Consider the following 21,978-nt stretch of genomic DNA (forward strand, 5'->3'; position numbering starts at 1 on the left):
ACGCAGAACAGGTCTGGCTCGAGTCAGACTTGGTAGTGTGTCATTATTTAATCTGGCGAGCCGGGTTCGATTCTGCACTCCCCCACATGCAGCCAGCTGGTTGTCCTTGGGCTCACCACAGCACTGATAAAGCTGTTCTGACTGAGCAGGAATATCAGGGCTCTCTCAGCCTCGCCCACCTCACAGGGTGTCTGTTGCGGGGAGAGGAAAGGGAAGGTGAATGTAAACCGCTTTGAGACTCCTTTGGGTAGAGAAAAGTGGCATATAAGAACCAACTTAAACTGGATTCTGCAGCTGGTATCACTAACACTTCTCAAGCATCCGGAACATGTTTTAAAATACACAAAGATGACAGTCAAAATTTCAAGAAATTGTAAGAAAAAATTAAGGGCAGGGGGAGAAGAAGAACAAGAATGGAGATGGAGAGCAAATTGTACAACATCCAAGTGTCAAAATGATCCTTAAAAACTGGGAGAGACAACAGACCCAGTTCCAGCTATTTAACAACTCAGAGCTGGCAACCCTAGCTGGGTCTCAGGTTTTGATGCCAAGATTCACCTCTGGAGGTATATTCTCAGGACATCAGAGGGAAAGCTCAGACCCCCAGGTTCCCTCAGCCCCTCCACTTGATAACAACAACAACAACAACAACAACAACAACAACAACAACAACTACTACTACTACTACTACTACTACTACTACTACTACTACTACTACTACTACTACTACTACTACTACTACTACTACAGTTTACTCAGTCAACTTGACCGGTCTAGGTAATACAGAAGCTAAAAGCTATAAAATTTATAGCACAAAATAATTAAAATATCATGGGTAAAATACAAAAAATCTACCGACAAAGATTCTCGCCCCTTATGTGGAACATCAACGCTCAAGGCTGCCCCCCCCCCACTGAGTCTCAACTGGAGGGAGGGGAGATGCTGGAATTCTCTCCTGTTTTGCAACCATAAGGAGTGCTCCTCCTTCCCGGCCTACCTGGCTCCGGGTGACAGCCGCCCGATATAGCATGGCTGCCGGCGTGAGGTGCTGAGATTGTTGTGTGGTCCCTGCCCGACTACTCCTGCCTTGCTCCCGCTCGGCCTCTTCTCCCGGCTGCAGCCTCGCCTTTCCAGGGGGACCCACAGCGCCCTGGCGGGACGACGGCGACTCAGGGCTGCTGGAGCAGGGCACAGAGGCAGTGTCCTCACTAGGGGTCTCACTGCGTGGCTGTTCTGCTGGCGGCGATTCAGGCCCAGCGGCCCCTTTGCGACCCTCGGCTCCCAGGGTGGTGGAGATGAGATCGGGGCTGGAAGACGACATCTTGCGTAGAAGTAGGTCATGCTGAAGCCCCCGCAGGGCTGCGCACGGCTCCAGGCGCTTGGCTCCCGCGGGTTCGGCCAGTTCCCCACAACTCCCCCGGGTGCTAACTTTGCGGTAGCGCGACTTGGCCCGGCGACTGCGCCCAGGGGATGGGGGGCCCTTCTGGCACACGGGGATGGCAAGCTGGGGCAGGGTTGGGTCCATGATCACCTCCGTCTTCAGGATGTCAGGCCTGGAAGAGAAGCGATAAGTACAAACTGGAATCGGAAGCAGACAGTTGTGGAATCCTAGAATCATAGAGTTGGAAGGGGCCATACAGGCCATCTAGTCCAACCCCCTGCTCAACGCAGGATCAGCCCAAAGCATCCTTAAGCATCCAAGAAAAGTGTGTATCCAACCTTTGCTTGAAGACTGCCTGTGAGGGGGAGCTCACCACCTCCTTAGGCAGCCTATTCTACTGCTGAACTACTCTGCTGAACAATTTCCCCCTGGTATCTAGCCTATATCACGTAGTTTAAACCCATTACTGCGTGTCCTCTCCTCTGCAGCCAACGGGAACAGCATCCTGCCCTCCTCCAAATGACAACCTTTCAAATACTTAAAGAGGGCTATCATGTCCCCTAAGAGGTCCGCTTCCTTCCTCCACAAATGAAGAGAAGGGCTGAAGAGGAGAGAACATTTGTGTGGGAGCAGAACTAGATTAAGAAACACTGAAACCAGAAGCCACAGTAGCAGCAGGAATCCCCCCCCCCCACAAGTAACTGGGTTTTTCCTTCCCTTGTGGTATTTATTATTTATTTGTTTAATTTAGAGCCCGCCACCTCCAGAACTCTGGTTCATGCTGAGTAACATCGTAAAACCCCCACAATAAAATCCAGTAAAACACATAAAAGAGTTATCCCTCCCTGGTGGTGAAAAAACTCCACCCGCACCATGCTCGATGGCCTACCACTAATAGTTTACCGTGTTCCTTGGGAGAACAGTTGACAAAGGGGTGAACAGTTGGAAAAGATACTTGTTGTGGTTGTGTCTCCTCTTCCCTACGGCCTCTCTGGGAAGCCTGCTTCTTGCCATTTGCCTCCTCCTGCATGAGCAGCAGTAGTAGCCAGAAGCAGCTGCATAAGGAAGTTGGATGGGGAAGCCCCGCGGTTCTTTGGTGCCCCAGCAACTTTCTCATTTGTTCACTCAGGCCGGCCAGGGACCCAAGAACCATTAGCAGTTGCTCCTCCTCTCTCTTGGGGTAGCAGCAGCTGGATGCAGCCATGGGCCAAGACCCTCTCTGAACGGACTGGGGCTCTCCCCCTCCTTTGACAAGCAACTGTGGCCCAGCCGGACGCTCATCTTTGCATAGTCAGGGGTAGTCAAACTGCGGCCCTCCAGATGTCCGTGGACTACAATTCCCATGGGCCCCTGCCAGCATTCGCTGGCAGGGGCTCATGGGAATTGTAGTCCACGGATATCTGGAGGGCCGCAGTTTGACTGCCCCTGATATAGAGGAACAAACATCTCCTGCGTGGTGTAGTGGTTAAATTTGCATTCTTTTGTCAGTTCTTGTTCTGAATATACGTCGATGTGGATTTCAATTTGCAACGTTTAAACATATTGTGTTAGGCTCTATGCATGTTCTCATGAACATATTTATTTGCATTATAGTAATCTATACTGAAGAAGGCTTAAAAATTGAAACAAGCTTGTTCATGCTGCTGTGAAACACATAGAAGATTGCTGTAAGCTGTTTGCATGTTGATGCTGCTGTGAAACACACAGAAGATCAAAGAATATCTGCATAAAAGACTACTACTTTGAAGTTACCACTATTGAACTTAACAAAAGTGCTATTTTATGTATCTCATTGTTGCCTGCTCTAAAGCAGGAGTCTTCATGCCTGTTTTTTTTTGGGGGGGAGGGCTTATTTATGGGATCACTTGGGGGCTTATTGATGAGATCTCCAACACCCTGTGTAAATTGGCCCTTATTTTTCACCAGGTGTTGCTTGCTTGCTCACTTTCAGGCATGTGTTCCCAACTGTAAGGGGCTAGAAACTTGGTCTAGCAAAAGAAAAATGGAAACAGAGATTGTTAGAAAGCTGATTTCAAGCATCAGGTAACGGAACCAGTCCTTGCGGCTCCACTTAACGGCAGTTCTTAATCCTTCTTTTTGGCCCCCGATTCCTTTCCCACCCACTTCTCACCTTTTACTGTGTGGAGACAGTTTCTGAGGCACATTCCTCTTCTTGATCAGCTTCTCCACTGTGTTGCCGTGTAGGAGGCTGCGCGACGGATGGTGCTTGAAGAGCCCTGGGTACTTCTTCTCCAGAGCCTGTTCCCGCCTAGAGGGAGGAAGGATGGGAAGACAGAACATCTGAGGGAGGAAGTCATAGTCTGGAGGTCATTCCAGAGAGTTCCATGACAGGTATCCATCGTCTTCAGCTTATGAAGGGGAAAACCCACTTGAATATTTTCCAGAATTAAAATTCCTTGCCTTTGGAAACTTCAGTGATTGGAGTCAGGAGGCACATTTGGAATTCTTATACAAGAGTATAAGAAGGACGGTCTAATAATTAAAGCAAACATAGAGAAACAGACCTATCCACTGGCAATATGATAAATAAAGAAAAATGTCCTATTTTTGTGGTTTTCCTTGTTTCTTTATTCTTTAGGACTTCTGTCAAAACGGAATCCAGGTAATCTCCGTTTTCAGTTCTTTCATCAGTGACCTTATATATATTAATAGTATAATACTGGCCACAGGCTCACATGGGTATGAGGATACTAGTCTGTATTGACACGTTCTGACAGTTTGTCGTGGGCGCAGGAACAAAATGGCTGCCAGAAAAATACTGCCACAGGAGGCGGAGCCAGCCACAAAAGGATTGCCACCGGTTAACTGCTGCCACACAGCACCCCTTGTGCTGGGGTGGCAACTGCTGCCAAAGCAACATGGTAAAAAATCAGCATGGCCAATCAAATCTGCATTAGCCAATCAGAAGCCTTGCCAGGCAAAAGCCCTGCCTGGGCCCATCCACTTGCCAAAAGCACTTCACGGGCACCAGAATAGATGCCCGGGAGGGGCGGGGGAGGCCAGTATTAGACTGGCCTGGTTCCCCAGATTGTTCTACCCTATGCCCAATTACCCATCCGCTCCCTTCTGCCCATCCAGTGGGCCTGTGTGGGAATAGTTTTATTCAATCGCCATCATTGAGTCATTGTTTATGAGGTTTTAACGGGAAATTTTAATGGTTTTAATGTATTGATTTGTATTGAAATATTGTGAACTGCCGCAAGCTGGTTTCCGAGAGTGGCGGTCATACAAATTGAATTAACAACAACAACAACAACAATAATAATAATAAGGCACCATTGTACCCATGGCCATGCACCACGTTGGGGACCCTTGATTAAGACAGTGCTACTTATTGACGCCTGGGCTCTGGCTAGATAGCACAGGTTGGATTAGAACCCAAGCTTTCTGATTGCTGTGTGGAATACCATCAGGCAGACTGTTTGTTTCGATAAATCCCAAGATGTCAGGATGAAGCTCATGTCATACCTATTTTCTATGGCTCCCTCCTTGATCCATAGCGCTAAGGTTAGCAGTGGCAGCATCACAGAGCAATGCATAAGTCCAAGGATCTTCTTGAAAAGGTGCCTACACCTAAGCTTACCAGCAGAGTGAAGAAGCCAACCTTACCCCTAGAAGCCGATACTGTGGCGATTCTGAGAGCCAGTCTGGTGTAGTGGTTAGCAGTGCGGACTTTTAATCTAGTCCCTCCAAACCAGATTACAGACTGGCAGAAACTCACAGAGACCTCTCTTGGGTCCCCTGTGACCTTCTGAAACATCAGTCTCTACCTTCTGAGCTAAGGCACAGGAAAAAGGCTCCTCCCCAGGCTGAGCAGCAATGGAAGGTTCACCTGAATCCTCCTCTTAGGCACCTCAGCTGTCCATTCCCAGGTAAGAACAAACAAGGAGTTCCTAAGATGGGCGAAGGCTCTGTTGACATTTCTGTGGCTGCTCATACCAGACAGAGAGGGGTAAAAGAGCTTCTTACCTGGGCTGTACCTCTCCTTGAAGCTATCCTGTTAGTCCTACCTAGTTCTTTAAAAAAGGATTTGCAAATAGAAGCAAATGATCTCACCGGAGAAGCTCTTTTTCTTTAAGCTCAAGTTGTAACATGAGGGAGTTGAGCTCCATGTAGAGGTTGTTTGCCCGCTCCAACTTGCGCTCATAGTGTTCTCGGATGTCCAAAGCATGCCTGAGGACACAGAAGGGAAGGAAGACACTGTCAGGCATCTCATCAGAAGAGGCCAGGAAAGAACAACGCAACAACTTTTAATTAATCTAAGCCATGCACAGCTCCTGTTTCATTTTCCAGGCAGGACTGCTGTCTTAACCCTTACTGGAGCACACCAGTTAATTTATTTCTTTTGTACTCCACCTGATTTGGACGGCCTGGGCTAACCCATTCTTGTCAGATCCTGGAAGCTAAGCAGAGTTGACTTGGGTTGTTACTTGGATGGGAGACCACCCAAGGAAGTCCAGGTCACTAGGCAGAGGCAGGCAATGGCAAACCACTTCTGAACATCTCTGGCCTTGAAAACCATGCAGGGTCACCATAGGTTGGTTCCAACTTGACTTCCCACCACCACCACTACACCTTCCTCTTGAAGACTCAAGCTGGGTTGTGCAATTGAAAAAGGTACAGACAGCACACTATGATACAATACAATTGACAATGCCATTGTAGTAGATTGCAAAACCGGCAAACAACACACTAAAAGCAGTATGTCAGATGGAACGAAAACACTGGAAAACGTACAGCAAGCAGAAATCCGTAAAACAACACAGAAGCAGTGGAACAGTGGACTGTATTCAGCAACCAGCAATGGAAACAACCTGGAATGTCAGGTATGTACTATGCTCTGGAACAATTCTGTTAACATGCTTTGGAAAGATAAACATGCTGGGGCTTTCCTGACAGGTATTGCTTAAATCTTAAGCTAGGAACTCAAAAGGCTGAGCAGCAGCAGAACATATTAAATATTAAAATGCAAATATTTATTTCAATTCATGTGCACATAAAATTTTTAAAACAGCAATATATATCATGCATGACTACACAAGTCCAGAGCATTTTGACATATGGTAAAGGTAAAGGTATCCCCTGTGCAAGCACCGAGTCATGTCTGACCCTTGGGGTGACACCAACTAGCGTTTTCATGGCAGACTCAATACGGGGTGGTTTGCCAGTGCCTTCCCCAGTCATTACCATTTACCCCCCAGCAAGCTGGGTACTCATTTTACCGACCTCGGAAGGATGGAAGGCTGAGTCAACCTTGAGCCGGCTGCTGGGATTGAACTCCCAGCCTCACGGGCAGAGCTTCAGACAGCATGTCGGCTGCCTTACCACCCTGCGCCACAAGAGGCCTTTGATACATGGATAAATGACAAAAACCCAGAAAACTAAATGTGTTTCAGCCCATATTGGGGTCTTCTTCAGTGGTCTAATATTTAAATACATTCATGTGATGGCATCATGGGGACTATAAGGTGGTAAACAATATGAATTGAGAGGCTCCCACACTTATGTGTCCAAATAGACCTCTTGGAGGCCCCCAATTAAAATATTTATTCTCCAGAGTGCCACCCCTATTGAAGCCTCCCTCAGGCCTCTCTCAGCCTGAGTGTATTCTCATGTGTCTCATAGCCATAGAGTCATTGTGGAATAATCCGAAACAGAGTTCCACCCTTCTAAGTCCAATGACCTCAATGGGACGAGTGTCAGGAAACAAGCGGTTGAGACCCAGCAGATTCGCACCACAGACATCACTCCCGGGCTTCAGGATGAAGCTATAACGAAGTCTTTATTTGGGGAATCAGGACATAGGTCAGCACATCGCATAAGCTCGTAGACAGGAATCTCGACAGAGACTCTGGGCAAGGGAGGTGCAAAGCATATATACCTTAGCTAGGTGAGGGGGGTATTGGGGCAGCATTTGGCAGGAGCATCAATTCACACAGAAAGAGCAATACAGTTTCCTTTTGATCTACAAGGTGCCAGAGTCGCCAAGTCAGCCATCTGGTATTTAGACTGAGGGAGAACAGCCTTGAGATAAGAAAGTGATAACTGGATGAGCCTTTGAAATGCAGGTGGAGATGGGTTATGGGAGGGGCACTCTTGGGTGGGCTAGGGAAGGTGCCACAACTCAACCTCCCGGGAGCATAAGGCAATAAAAAAATTTCAAAAGGAGGTGAGAACTACGGGTCAGGAACTAGGGGTTCATGACAACGAGAAGGTTATAGAATCATAGAATCATAGAGTTGGAAGGGGCCATACAGGCCATCTAGTCCAACCCTCTGCTCAACGCAGGATCAGCCCAAAGCCTCCTAAAGCATCCAAGAAAAGTGTGTATCCAACCTTTGCTTGAAGACTGCCAGTGAGGGGGAGCTCTGTTTAGGATTGCACAGTGGGTCACGTTAGAGAAGACCCTGGCCCAGTTTGGATAAAACATGGCTCCAGCATGTGGTTCTGAGAAAGAGTGGGAGGGAAGGCATTCTAATCTCCCTCCCCACACAGTGTGCCCACACCACCTCTGACACCACTGGACATCTGTGTGGGGGCATTATGTGTGAATCTGGAGAACGGAGGCTCCATATGAAAGATTCATTCACAGAACCGAATATTTCCCTTGCCACCATGAGATCCAGAACCTTGATTTTAAACAAACAATGCTGGTTTGTTTAAATCACAGAAGATCTGGGATTTCCAACGAGGGCTCTGGGGAGAGTTCCCCAGGGGTTATACCATCTTTCCCAAAAGTTTGAATGGCTGCTGACATCACAAGATGTCACTCGAGCCCACTTCCCCTGTTGCTGTACAGGCCTAGTCTTTTTTTCCACAACAGGACCGGTAAATGATCAGTTGATTGATTGGCTGACTGCCAGATCTTACTTCTGCGCCCACTTCTCCAAAGGGGCATGGCACCACTTTTAGGGTGGGATTAAAAAGGCCGATAAAAGGCCACAGTAGACAGATGGAAGATACCCAACCCCATGTATAAGCATTCATCGCTAACAATAGGGAAGGAATCTCCTGGACTACTTTGCGTGAGGTTTTCATATCCTCCTTACCTGAGTTCTTCTCGCCGCCGGTGGATCAGCTCCTCCTCTAAGCGGTGCAGACACGTCCCTTCTGATTTGATCTTTTCAAAATGCAGCTTCACCTCTTCACGCCATTCAGCCTATGGATGACAACAGCAGAACGTCATATTCCTTCTTCTGGGCCCTGAACCTTCGCTATGTGAGGCTGGCCAACGTCCAGCTCTTCAGATGTCCATGGACTACAATCCCCATAAGCCCTTGCCTTGTGGACATCCAGAGAGCCACAGTTTGGCCACCCCTGCTACTGTGCTCCACAAAATTCAGTCACGTCCTGAGTGCAGTGGGAAAGCCAAGGTGATAAAAGGTTTGCTGGCAGGGGCTCATGGGAATTGTAGTCCATGGACATCTGGAGGGCCGCAGTTTGATTACCCCTGGAAGCCTTAGTCCTTTCTGGTCTAGTCAATTTCACTGCAAGGGGAAATGGCTATTGCCTGGCAGGGTATTCCATAGAGGGCCACACCGGTATAGGATATGATAATATGCACCTGCCCTTTTATGCACATAGAATAATTTTACAATCCAAAGCACTTAAATAAAAACTGCTGACATCACAAGAAGTATGTAGTCATCCTTATTCTCGAACAGGTATGTGAAAATCATAACAAAACGTACTACAACAGACTGTTGCAGCATAGCTGGTCATGCTTTAGGGCAGGGGCGGCCAAACTGAGGCTTGCTAGATGTCCATGGACTACAATTCCCATGAGCCTCGCTGGAGAGCCCCTTGTTGAGGATATTGTCTCTAGCAGCAATGCACAGTCCTATAATTCCAAAACCCAGACTCTGCCTCTGATCCAAGCCTGCTCCTGACGGACAAAGCTAATACAGTCTGGATCCTGCAAGCTCCGGTACAAGAACTAAACACTGTTTTGGAAGATGTTAAGTATCTGCGTGGCGCCATCTGTAGTTGAGCGCAACTGAGTGGGTGAATTGTTTAGACTATTTTTAGGAAGGTACAAGTTGCAGCATCTTTGGTGATTGTACGTGCCATATATACCTCAAATACATAAATACATTTTGATTGGTAGGGCTGAGAGGCTACGTCCTTATGTTCTGAAGTTATTTTGATTCTGATTTGCTACTGTAACAACCAATGGTAGCTTGTCTTCGTCACACTGAAAACTCTCTCCTATGGGGAGGATGGTTTACAGTGCCCTGAGGATCACAGAGCAGCCCTTCTCAACTTGAGAAACCCCTGAAACGAGCCACAAGGGAGTGGCGGGCTATAAATCTAATAATAATAATAATAATAATAATAATAATAATAATAATAATAAAAACATTCTTCAGGCTTTAGAGACCCCGGAAATGGTGTGACAGAGCAGAATGTGGTTGGGAAGCATAGGACGTACCCAACCAGGGTTCCTCCCCTTCCCACCCCTCCAGGCCCAACATTGGCCATGGGTGTGTGTGTGCGTCTATATGACCATATATGGTCGATATATGGTCATATTGTCTGATTAAATGTTAAACAAATTTAAAAGATATATCAGAAATTAATTAACTCCCATTCAGAGTGATGGAATGACCAGCAAGGTTGTTGCTGTTATATTTATTATATTTTTATATTTATTATATTTATTACCCACCACTCCCAAACTGGCTTGTGGTGGGTTAGAATCATAGAATCACAGAATCACAGAATCATAGAGTTGGAAGGGGCCAGACAGGCCATCTAGTCCAACCCCCTGCTCAACGCAGGATCAGCCCTAACCATCCTAAAGCAAAAGGTTAAAGGTAAAGGTAAAGGTATCCCCTGTGCAAGCACCGGGTCATGTCTGACCCTTGGGGTGACGCCCTCCAGCGTTTTCATGGCAGACTCAATACGGGGTGGTTTGCCAGTGCCTTCCCCAGTCTTGACCGTTTACCCCCCAGCAAGCTGGGTACTCATTTTACCGACCTCGGAAGGATGGAAGGCTGAGTCAACCTTGAGCCGGCTGCTGGGATTGAACTCCCAGCCTCATGGGCAAAGCTTTCAGACAGCTGCCTTACCACTCTGCGCCACAAGAGGCTCTTATAAAGCAAAAGGTTACAAATGTCCAATTAAAAACTCCATTAAAACCCCATTACAATGGGCACAAAATACACGAAATACAATAAACCAGACAACATGGCGGAACACCCCCCCCCACCTGCCCCTACCTCTAGAGAGAAGAGGAAGGAGGAACAAGATAACCCAAGTTACTGCTTGACACTAGGAGGGCTCCATCGATCTTCTCTACTGCCCCGGCCTCAACCATAGACCTGGTGGAAGAGCTCCGTTTTGCAGGCTCTGCGGAAAGCAGGCCCTAACAGAGGGTGAACATTGTACAGACTAAGATATCTGTAAGGTGTCTTGGCAGCTTGCCTGAGGGATGGGGGGGAAGGCCTTGGAAGCTGGCCTGGACAAGGAAGATAACCCCCTCAGGTATTTAAAATAAGCTGGCCCGCACTTGATTGGATAAATATTTACCGAACTTGTTTAGAGTGGTTAATTAGATAATGACATAATTTGGGCGTGTTATTCAGAGCGTATAAAAATCTGTACCCAGTGTGTCTCTGGATGGACGTTGGATTTTAGACATGACGCCCTGCCACCCCTTTTAATGCACCACGAAAAAAAAGGATGGTTCGAAATTAATGTAACAGAAAACAGAACCTATCCTGGGCTAAACAATTTCACAATAAATATCAATAAACGTTTCTTATCTCTTCTTTTATATATATGTATATTAGAACAACCAGAACGGCCTCTAGATTAAACCGTTTTCAAGTGGGTTTTCCTCATTGGTTGTTTTTCAACTTATTGTATTGTTAATGGAGTCCTTCAAAAGGATCAAGTTTTCCTCTCAGAATTTAAATCATATATATGTGGCCTTTGCCTCCCAAGTTCGGGGAGGTCTAGTAAAAAGACTCACCCCTTTTAATGCTGCAGCTACTACAAGGGTATTTTGAAAAAATTCTCTGGCCTTGTGGATAGTTTGGATCTTTCCCCACAATGGATTAAATTGAACTTCTTAAAATGGTGGATGCCTCAAGGGAACCCTTCCCTGGCCGTCAAGAAACCCCATGTTTTCATGAAACCCTTAGAGCAGGGGTAGTCAACCTGTGGTCCTCCAGATGTTCACGGACTACAATTCCCATGAGGGGCTCATGGGAATTGTAGTCCATGAACATCTGGAGGACCACAGGTTGACTACTCTTGCCTTAGAGGAAAGGGAAGGGTTTTATTGGGTTTTGATATGGACAATTGTACCCTGCCATGAACTGGCCCAGGCCATCAGACTCCTCCTGTGGTTGAACTCCTGAGGCTTTTCTTGTTTTAAGCAAAAAGGTCTGTTGAACCGGGGGAGGGGGAGGGGGAGGGAGTTTTTCCTCATAAAGGCTCAGTTTTATATTGGGGGTTTTAAGATTGTTTTATGAGGATTTTATTGTCGGGAGTTATTGTTGCCCACCGCGAGCCATTGTGTGGGAGTAAGGTAAAGGTAAAGGTATCCCCTGTGCAAGCACCGAGTCATGTCTGACCCTTGGGGTGACGCCCTCCATCGTTTTCATGGCAGACTCAATACGGGGTGGTTTGCCAGTGCCTTCCCCAGTCATTACCGTTTACCCCCCAGCAAGCTGGGTACTCATTTTACCGACCTCGGAAGGATGGAAGGCTGAGTGAACCTTGAGCCGGCTGCTGGGATTGAACTCCCAGCCTCATGGGCAAAGCTTTCAGACGGCTGCCTTACCACTCTGCGCCACAAGAGGCTCTTGTGTGGGAGTGCCGGGCTATAAACTGAAATATACAACAAACAAGATAAAAGTGCTCTATAGACCAATAAACACTTATCAGCATAGACACAAAGACAGATATTGTGGAGCTGGGGAAGCTGTATCTCCACGGAAGCCCACCTGGGATTTGAAGTAGGTCTCTTGTGGTGTGGACAGCACATCGGCAGATGCAATGTCAAGGTGCAGCAGGATCTGTCGGAAGGATGGACGGTTCCGGGGTTTGCTATTCCTGATGAAGGAAGGAAAACAGTGTTATGGATTAAGCAGAACACCGATCAGGCTTCCACGTTCCTACGGAGTGCTCAGTTTTTACATGACGGCCTCCAGAACGTGTGGGAGATCAAAACAAGATGCACTCAGGTGACCTGCATGATTTTTTCATAGTTATAGATGCAGTCTTAGGGTGATTAAAATGCAAGTGGTGTTTATCGAGGGAAAGGAAGAGGAGAGCAACAGGTGTTAGAAGACAGATGGAATCACAGGTAACTTCTAAGGAGGCTTTCTACCAGATAGTGACTACAGCATCCTACTTGAAATCTTCTCTGCTGTTCTAGTGACTACGAGCAAATATAGACAAGTGGGACGATCTGTAGTGAATACAAAGAGAGAAAAACCTATCCCAAGGCTACTATAAATGTTACTAAAATTATTACAAAATAAGTGAAGTAAAGGGTTCTTCGTTCTTGTTTATTTATTCTCGTATACGGGAGCAGTTGGTATTACTAGCACCCCCATACTGGAGAGCCAAAGGCCGATGTATATGCTGTATTATTCAATAGAGGTTGTTTTTCACAATTTGGATATTCATGATATTTACATTCAAAGGACAACCATTGAGGAAAATTTCCATTTGAAAATGGGACATATCTAGAAACTGTTCTGGTTGGATCCTATATACGAGAATAAACAAACAAGAACGAAGAACCCTTTACTTCATTTATTTTGTAATAATTTTGTAATATAACATCTATAGTAGCCTTGGGATAGGTTCTAGTGACTACAGCATCCTACTGGAAAACTTCTCTGCTGTTCTTTCAGTGCTGGGATCGTACCAGTTCAGGAGCCTTACCGTAAATACAAGAGACATTTTCTAATATGGACTCACCAGCACTGTCTTAGCAGGATCTTGAAGCCATCAGGACAGCTGGTTGGCACAGGCAGATGAAGGCTGTTACTTCCTACCCCCCAGATTATGGCTGAGGAATCCACGTCCTTGTAAGGGATCTCTCCGGTCAGCAGCTCCCAGAGGACGACTCCAAAGGACCTGCAAGTGAGTTGCACACATTATTGGTGGGGGTGGGACACAACAGGCATGGGAAAACTCTCTCTGCCCCTTTCTGCACTCCTCTCCAGGAGGGAATTCAGTGAGCCACACCTGGATGGCTCAGCCAGTTTTGAGGAGGTAGCTAAAAAAATTCACGTTCTGTCTATCGTAAGAAAAATGTTACTTCCAGGGCTGGCTGTAGTTGCACAGAAACTCATGCTGGGGGTCTGTGACTGCGTTCTCAGAAATATGTACGTTTTAGCTGGAAAAAGGGGGGGGGCAGGCGAAGGCTGGAGGTGCAGTGCCAGAACTAAGATTTTTTTTACCATACTGATTTCTGCAAGGAAAAATCCCCCCTCCTTCAAAGTTGCTCTTATCTCAGAGACACCATGGGCCCAAGAATAGATTTTCTCTGGCTTTCTTCAGATCACATTGGGACCTAGGTTCCCTCTGATCCCCCCTGCCCCCTAGCAGAGCAGTTCATGTCCTGAGCAGAACAGAATTTCTGTAGTCTTCAAATGGGCAATGAGAACTGCAAAGCCCTGTGTAGCTCCAGCTTCCTGTTGAGCGAGGCTCCCTATGTTAATGAGTGGCCGCACATAGATGAGGGAACACTGATCAGGACTCCTGTTATTCAGCAGAAAACCTTGACATTGAATACAACTGATCTGGAATGCAGAACACGGTGGCACCTGAGAGCTCTGTGCCCCCCCTAGGACAGGGGTAGTCAACCTGTGGTCCTCCAGATGTTCATGGGCTACAATTCCCATGAGACCCTGCCAGCATTTGCTGGCAGGGGCTCATGAGAACTGTAGTCCATGAACATCTGGAGGTCCACAGGTTGACTACCCCTGAGGTAACCTGCCCCCCAAATTTTGTACCTAGTCTGGACTACAGGTCCTTATATTATGCCTGTCTTTTTCTCTCCTGGGAAGCAAAGGAATTACGTGCCAGGGCTGAATGGAGTTAATCCCTCCCCCCCCCACACACACAATTCCAGCCTCATGCCCTCAATCCATAGTCTAGAACTGGATGCTCCCATTGCTCCCCCCCCCACTCCAGAGCATAAATTATCTGATTAGCCCCCCCCCCCAGTGTTGACAGCGGTTAGGCCATCTGTGGTCCCCTCTTCCCACTTCCTCTCTTGAATGTTTTATTGGAGGGATGGGCAGCTGAATTACACCGCCATGTTCTGGTTTCTGCGGTATATCTTCTATGTTCATGTAATGTTTTAATGGGGTTTTATTGGGTTTGGATATGGACAATTGTACCCTGCCACGAACTGGGACTGGTGGGTAATCATCTATCTATCTGTCTGTCTGCCTGCCTGCCTGCCTGCCTGCCTGCCTGCCTGCCTGCCTGCCTGCCTGCCTGCCTACCTACCTACCTACCTACCAAACGAGTTCTCTCGTTTCTGTGCCTGGGAGGGGGTGGAGCCTACACACCTACTCCCCCTTTAAACTACCTCCTGCCTCTCCACCCTCAGTTCTCCTTGAGCCTGCCTGTTAATGCAGGTGGTGATGTCACTTCCATGGGCGTGGCAGGGAGGCGTGGCCAGCTGATACCAATTCTGGGACTCCTCAAAATCTGAAAAATTATTTCAAGAGCTCCTCCACGATCAAAAGATTGAAAAAGGCTGGTTTCGACGGATCTGATTTTTGATTTCAGCTACCATGGAAGTGTTGTCCCACCCAAACTGGTTAAACAAAAACATCTTAATTGGGAGAGGTATAGTCATCAGGTGGCAACATGGCCCTGCTGTTTTTGCATGGCAAATCTCTCCCTGCCCGAGCCTTCTAAAAGCAATGAGATGTGGTGTTTTTTACCAAAGCGGGGAGACTTTTTGTTTTCTAAGCATAGCTGTGACAGCTGCTGTTGTTAATGAAGTGTCTATAATTTGCTAGGTGCACAGCCAAAATGCAACAAGAGGACAATTCCTGCCCACAGGAACACGATCCAAGATAGATATGAGGAGGAGGAGGAGAAGGAAGAGAGAAGAACATGCTGTCAACTGCTGGGCTACTTAAAATAAGAATAACAGAATAAGGGCATTATGATGAGAGAGAGAGAGAGAGAGAGAGAGAGAGAGAGAGAGAGAGAGAGAGAGAGAGAGAGAATGAGAGAATGAGAGAGAGAAAGAGAGTATATACATGCTACGGTTGTGCACTGAGGTTGCCACCTGGCCTGGAAAAAAAAGATGTTCCGGCCCTTTAAGAATAGAGGATTACTGTGAGGAAATAGGCAACTGAATCTTTTTATGACAGGGAGGTAAATAACATCCCATTAAGCCTCTCTTAAAGGGGCAGAACATTTCTCCAGGCAACTTCTTAGACAGTCAGTGAGTGTGTGTGTGTGTAGATGGGGAAATGAGATCACGTTCCCATACTGGCTACTCCTTCTGCCTCCCTCAGCATAATAGTCCAAAGAGTCTCGGCATATACAAATATATACATATACAAACTGGGAATCCTGTTCTCAGTGCCCAACAGCCTGGAGGGGAAAACAGCCTGTCCTTTTAAGAGAGGCTTAATGGTATCCAGGGGAGGTGCTGGCTCAGTGGAAAAAACCCTGAAGGTCCCAGGTTCCATCCTTGTCAGCTTCAGTTAAAGGGACCAGGAAGAAGAAGAGCTATTTTTTTTTTAGATCTTGCTTTTCACTATCCAAAGCAGTTCCAAAGCGGTTTACAAATGCCTTTCCCTTCCTCTCTGCACAACAGACACTCTGTGATGTAGATGGGGCTGAGAGAAGCCTAAGAGAACTGCTTTGTGAGAACTGCGACTAGCCCAAGGTCACCCATGTGGAGGAAGAGCAGGGAATCAAACCCGGCTTTCCACGTTAGATTACAGATTAGGAAGTAGGTGAGATGAAAGATCCCTGTTTGAGACTCTTGAATAAACTAATCTCAGAGCTTGGAAAAACATTCGCAGTACATAAACTTTGGGTATTTTGGTATTCTTAATATGCGATCTGTAGAGAAACCAGGGTATTGATATTCTTAATATACTGAGATCTTGGACTATCTGGCTATTGGATTATTAGCTGCACAGTGGATTATCTTATATTGGATTAGCGACTGAAAACTTGCAGTCTCTGAGAACGTTCTGTTTGCTTAGTATTGTGACCTAGCAGAGAATGAATCACAGGGATGCTTGGCAGATTCATTCCTCTCAGACCAAAAAGGAAGTAATAACTCAATTAGCTGTCTACCAGGTCTACAGTTGAGGCCCGGGACCATCACTGAAAGCACTCAACAACTCTGATGAGTTCAAAAACCTTGGCTGAAATTCCCATCAGGAATTCACTTTATGTTTACCCCCTCCCATCATGCGGTGACTTGAGATGGCTTCCAATTTAACTGATTTTAAAATGTTTTGAATGTGTTCACCTATATTCGTAGGGATGGATTTAAAACGATGTATTTCATCGCATTTTGTGAGCTGCCCTGAGCCTTTGGGGAAGAGCGGCATGCAACTCTGAATATCAAGAACTATTATCAGGCCAAGACTGACCTTGATGGGGCAAATAGTCCAGTTTATTGGAAGGCTGCACAGGCCCCAAGAATCACCTTTTGTGCTGTTACAGAGGACTGCCAGTGGGAGGCAAACATGAGGAAGAGGGGCTGTGAAAGTCCTCTGCCTGAGGCCCAGGAGAACCACTGGGAGCATGACAGTTATTTACCAGGTGTTCATGCCATGAAAAGTCATTCCCACCTATTAATCCTCTATTACAGCCTTTCTCAATTTTTAAAATTATTTAGAACCCTCTGAAATACTCTTCTGGCTTCAAGAAACCCCAGAAGTGGCAAGATCGTGCAGAATACAGTAGGGAAGCATAGCTGTGCACATGCTCATCCCGGGCTCCTCCCCACTCCCTCTAAGCCTATTCCTGGCTATTTTTGAGAGAGGGTGGGTGGGTCAACATGACCATAGATGGTCATATCACTCAATAAATATTTAACAAATTAAAAAAATATTAATTAACTCCCAGCCATTCAGGGCTGTCAAGAAACCCCAGGGTTTTACAAAACCCTGGTTGAGAAAGCCTGGTCTATTAAAAGGACAGGACTTTTTGCCCCCTCCTCCAGGCTGTTGGCAACCCTTCATGCAGTAGCTCTATTTGTGCAGGTCTTTGCAGTGTAAATAATGTGCATGGAGGGCAGGCAGGGCCAATGGGTGTGAGCAGCATACTCCCATTCCCCCTCCAAACACATTGAATTTACGCTGCCGTAATATGTATAATCTGATGATAAAGACAGGAAGAGACAGATGAGTCTTAAGAAGCTTATGAAAAGTAGGAGCTGAACAAATCCCAGGCGGGAGAGAATTCCAAGCTCATAAGAACAGCAATGGAATGAGAAGGAGACAGAGCAGGTGATTTAAATGCTAGATTAGCATCTGTAGAACTGAAAAGGTGGTGAATCAGGTTCAAGGTTTTGGCTCTTACCTTCAAAGCCCTAAATGTCCCTGGACCATCGTTTCTGTGGGATTGCCTCTTCTGTCCCCCAAAGAATGTTAAAATCTAGTGCAGAGGTAGTCAAACTGCAGCCCTCCAGATGTCCATGGACTACAATTCCCAGGAGCCCTTGCCAGCATTCGCCAGTGAATGCTGGCAAGGGCTCCTGGGAACTGTAGTCCATGGACATCTGGAGGGCCGCAGTTTGACTACCCCTGATCTAGTGCAATACTTGCTTAGGATCCTCAGCCCCAAAGAGTTTCATCTGGCATCAATCAGAGCAGGGCTCTTTCCCCTGTGGCCCCAGCCTGGTGGAATGCTCTAACTCGTGAAATGAGGGCTCTGTGGGACCTTAAACAGTTCCGCAGGGCCTGCAAGATGGAGCTGTTCTACCAGGCCTACAGGTGAGGCCTTGAAAATGACATCCAGGAATCTGCTGGCCACTCTGCCTAGAAATCAACTAAATTTACCATTGAGAGTACATTTTATGTGATCCCCCTCCTTCCTCCGGGGAGAAGTAGACAGCTTTAAGCTATCTTTTAGAATGCTAAATATTTAATTTTTTTTTCATAGAATCATAGAATGACAGAGTTGGAAGGGACTTCCTGGGTCATCTAGTCCAACCCCCTGCACTATGCAGGACACTCACAACCCTATAGCTCAGCCACTGTAACCTGCCACCCCCTTGAGCCTTCACAGAATCAGCCTCTCTGTCAGATGGCTATCCAGCCTCTGCTTAAAAATCTCCAAAGATGGAGAACCCACCACCTCCCGAGGAAGCCTGTTCCACTGAGAAACCGCTCTATCAGGAACTTCTTCTGGATGTTTAGATGGAATTTGTTTTGAATTTGTGTACCTATTGTATCCTCGACAGGTGTGATCCACCCCGAGCCCTCAGGAAGGGCTGAATATAGACACAAAAACCAATTAAATAAATAAATAAGATGATGATAAGAATATAGAGAAAGCAATCAAGGGAGATAACATGGAGCGAGATTACAGAGAGACAGAGAAGCAGGGGGAAAGTTTAAGCTTAAAATGAAGAAGTCAGAGGAACCGATGGTGGGGTGAGAGAGGAGGAAGAACAAATGGATGGCACCATCAAGTAAGACAAACCAGATCGAGTTCAGGTGAGAATCAAATGCAGCAAGATTTTTTTAAAAACCCAGGAAACAAGATTCAGTAGTGATTAACTGTGGGAGTAACTCTCTTATGTTCTGTTGGGCTGAATGAAGCCTACCTAATTCCACCTCCCTCTCCTCTCAGAAGGGAATGTGACAATTTCTCTTCAAGTTACGACCAGGATTATGAGTGGGATTTTTATCTTCTGGTATTACTGCAAGTGCTTTGTTTATTTTCCCTGGTTTTTATTCTGAGTATTCCGTATGGATTGTACTGCTCTATTTTTCACATTGACAAATTTGAAAAAAAAATCACAACAGGATGGGGGCCGAATCTTTCTGATTTCACAGCAGGGATTCCTTGAATGTGCGTGGGACAACTATTCTCTTCAGGCCTCTAGGTTATTCATGTAGGATTCCAACCCCCAGCTTGGATGATCCTGGAGATTTGGTGTCTGGGGAGCGACCTCAGCAGGGGACAATGGCACTATACTATGTGCTTGGCAGGGGCTCATGGGAATTGTAGTCCATGGGCATCTGAAGAGCCACAGTCTGACCACCCTTGACTTAGAGGTTAGCAACCCTCATTCATGCCCTCCTTCCTTCCTGCCCCTTCCATGTGATCCATCCTCACCAGATGTCCACTTTCTCAGACACAGGTTCATTGCGAATCACTTCTGGTGCCATCCAGGCTACCGTGCCAGCAAAAGACATCTTGGTGCTCTTGTCACTGAGTTCTTTGGAGGTGCCAAAGTCGGAGATCTTCACCACATCGTCGTATGTGATCAGCATGCTAGAAGAAAGAGTTGAGCAGAGAAGAAGCATGAGGGACATTGTCCCATCTCACCGGGGCAGGGGAAGGAATCAGGATGTCATATCTCCAATTGGTCAGCAGAGGGAGCCGCTTCCAAAATGTAGTGGGAGCGACTTAAAACATATATGCTGCATTCCAAGGTATTTGTTTTTCGGGGGATGGGATGGGAGACGGGGACACACCACCCTTTCCCTCCCCAGGAGACAAATTCTTTATTCCAGCTAGAAGATCTCAATGTATTTTGGGGTGGACTGTTCTTTATGATTTTTTGGTGTGTGGGGGGGGAGAGGAATTATTAGACTGATTGGAGATTATAGCTGTTATTTTATTCAGTGTTTTCATGTGAACATGGTGTAGTGGAATTTATGTGTTGTGACAATTTCCTGAGGAAGAGCTAATTACTCAAAACACACTGGACCTGGTCCACACAGGCAAGAGAATGAAGTGGCAGAACCCCAAGGAAATAAAACAGACTCCCTTCAGACTTCAGGTAGAGAACTACATTTTGGCATTAAAAAAAAATTTCCATAAATTAAAGAAAGCAACAAAGCAAGCAACGAGAGAGAATAAAATCTTTCTCCTTAATATGCTGCCTGCATTTTTTCTCTTAGTGAGAAAGAACATCAAAAGAATGTGTGAACCAGGTTTTACCTTTCCTGCGCCTGGCAGATTGTTTTTTGATGGTGGGGGAAGGGGAGTTTGTTTTGTTTTTGAGGCCTTGCACCTGTGGTGTACATCTGTTTTCGAATAAGAGAGAGTGCATTTCAACCTCTTCTGCTGCATCAAGTTTCTGTGTCTTTCTTCCTTTTTCTTTCAAGGCAGAAGTATAAGTTGCACATTGATATTACACTGCTTTCTACCAGCAAGGTGGGCATGGGGAACTCATGGGGAATGGATTGAAGGTTTTCATCACCAGACTGTGAGCTCTGAGATTTCTGACCCCCTCATACGACAGTTGTATTGCAGGGCTCCAAAGAAATTACACCTTCACCCATCCAACCAGTGCAACCTGGTTGGGACCATGTGATCAGCAGTGCCTTCTACTGCCTGTATCTGATTTTCCATGCTTAGGGGCTGGCCAACAGAAATATATTCTGCCCATTTTGAAGTAGCTAGATGGGCTGCCCATTGGTTTCAGCCCTTCATGATCTGGGAAACACATCACTGCACTGGAGAAGGTGTGTCTTGCTGGAGAATCTGAAATTTGGGGAGGGCAAAGAGCAGTGATATCCGGTGGAAAAATTCCCAGAAATTTTCTTGATGCTAAATTTTTCCATGGAAGATTTCCCACCCCACATAGGGAAATATAGGCTGCTAAAGTATAGTTTTCAGGGTTGTGTTGCTTTAAATTAGTCACATCAGGCAGCCTAAACGTGGGATATGAAACATAGGCAATCCCCAGCCCTTGTCCATGGTCCATGCTTAAACATGGTGTATATGCCTTATTAGTTGACATTATTCAAATGGTGCTAACTATATTTCAATTTGAATCAGAAATCTTTCCAGAAAATCTTGTGATTCAGATTTTCTTGAAAAACCAGAAAAAGAATACATCAACAGGACTGCAACATTTTGAGAGCCTGTGTCCTATGGGAACTTCAAGAAAGAGGGTAATGTTATTTCTTGGAGATGGTGGTGGTGGTAGTGACCTGGACGTATCCCGATCCTACGCTGGGTTGTCTGTCCACTGGTAAACCCCACCTAATAACCCCACGTTCCTCCCCATCTCTTCCCCCAACAAGTCCAGCTTAATTTCTTACTTGGGGGACTTCAGATCACGGTGGATGATCTTATGCAGGTGCAGATAATTCATTCCGCCAGCAATGCCCATAGACCAGTCCACCAAGAGCGATGGTGTGACCTTCCGCCCAGCTCGCAGCACCTCGTACAGCTGGCCCTGGGCACAAAATTCCATGATGATGCAGTAACAAGGAGCTTGCGTGCACACGCCCCTAAGGTGAAGAAGATCAGAGGAGACACATTAGACGGCAGCTGGAACACCATGCAACTAAAGCGGAGGCACTTAACAGCAGCCCTCACAGAGTTTGAAAATATCTTATATCAAAATAAACCACAACTGCAAGCATGAA

At 46.4% G+C, this 21,978-nt stretch overlaps 1 protein-coding gene across 4 annotated transcripts in view; it reads right to left on the bottom strand.

Annotated features, from left to right (window-relative positions):
* The window catches only part of MAP3K12 (mitogen-activated protein kinase kinase kinase 12), a 134,991-nt gene that overhangs the window by 12,168 nt on the left and 100,845 nt on the right, over positions 1-21,978 (bottom strand). For all 4 annotated transcript variants that reach the window (XM_077329026.1, XM_077329025.1, XM_077329028.1 and 1 more), the window contains 8 exons: positions 21,649-21,840; positions 19,709-19,867; positions 13,343-13,501; positions 12,358-12,466; positions 8,452-8,561; positions 5,459-5,575; positions 3,513-3,650; positions 998-1,553 (listed from right to left, as the gene is read on the bottom strand). In XM_077329026.1, the coding sequence (XP_077185141.1) occupies positions 998-1,553; positions 3,513-3,650; positions 5,459-5,575; positions 8,452-8,561; positions 12,358-12,466; positions 13,343-13,501; positions 19,709-19,867; positions 21,649-21,840 (1,540 nt within the window). The remainder of the gene's footprint in view (positions 1-997; positions 1,554-3,512; positions 3,651-5,458; positions 5,576-8,451; positions 8,562-12,357; positions 12,467-13,342; positions 13,502-19,708; positions 19,868-21,648; positions 21,841-21,978) is intronic.

This window comes from Paroedura picta, chromosome 3 (genome assembly GCF_049243985.1).
Source record: "Paroedura picta isolate Pp20150507F chromosome 3, Ppicta_v3.0, whole genome shotgun sequence".
NCBI lineage: Eukaryota > Metazoa > Chordata > Lepidosauria > Squamata > Gekkonidae > Paroedura > Paroedura picta.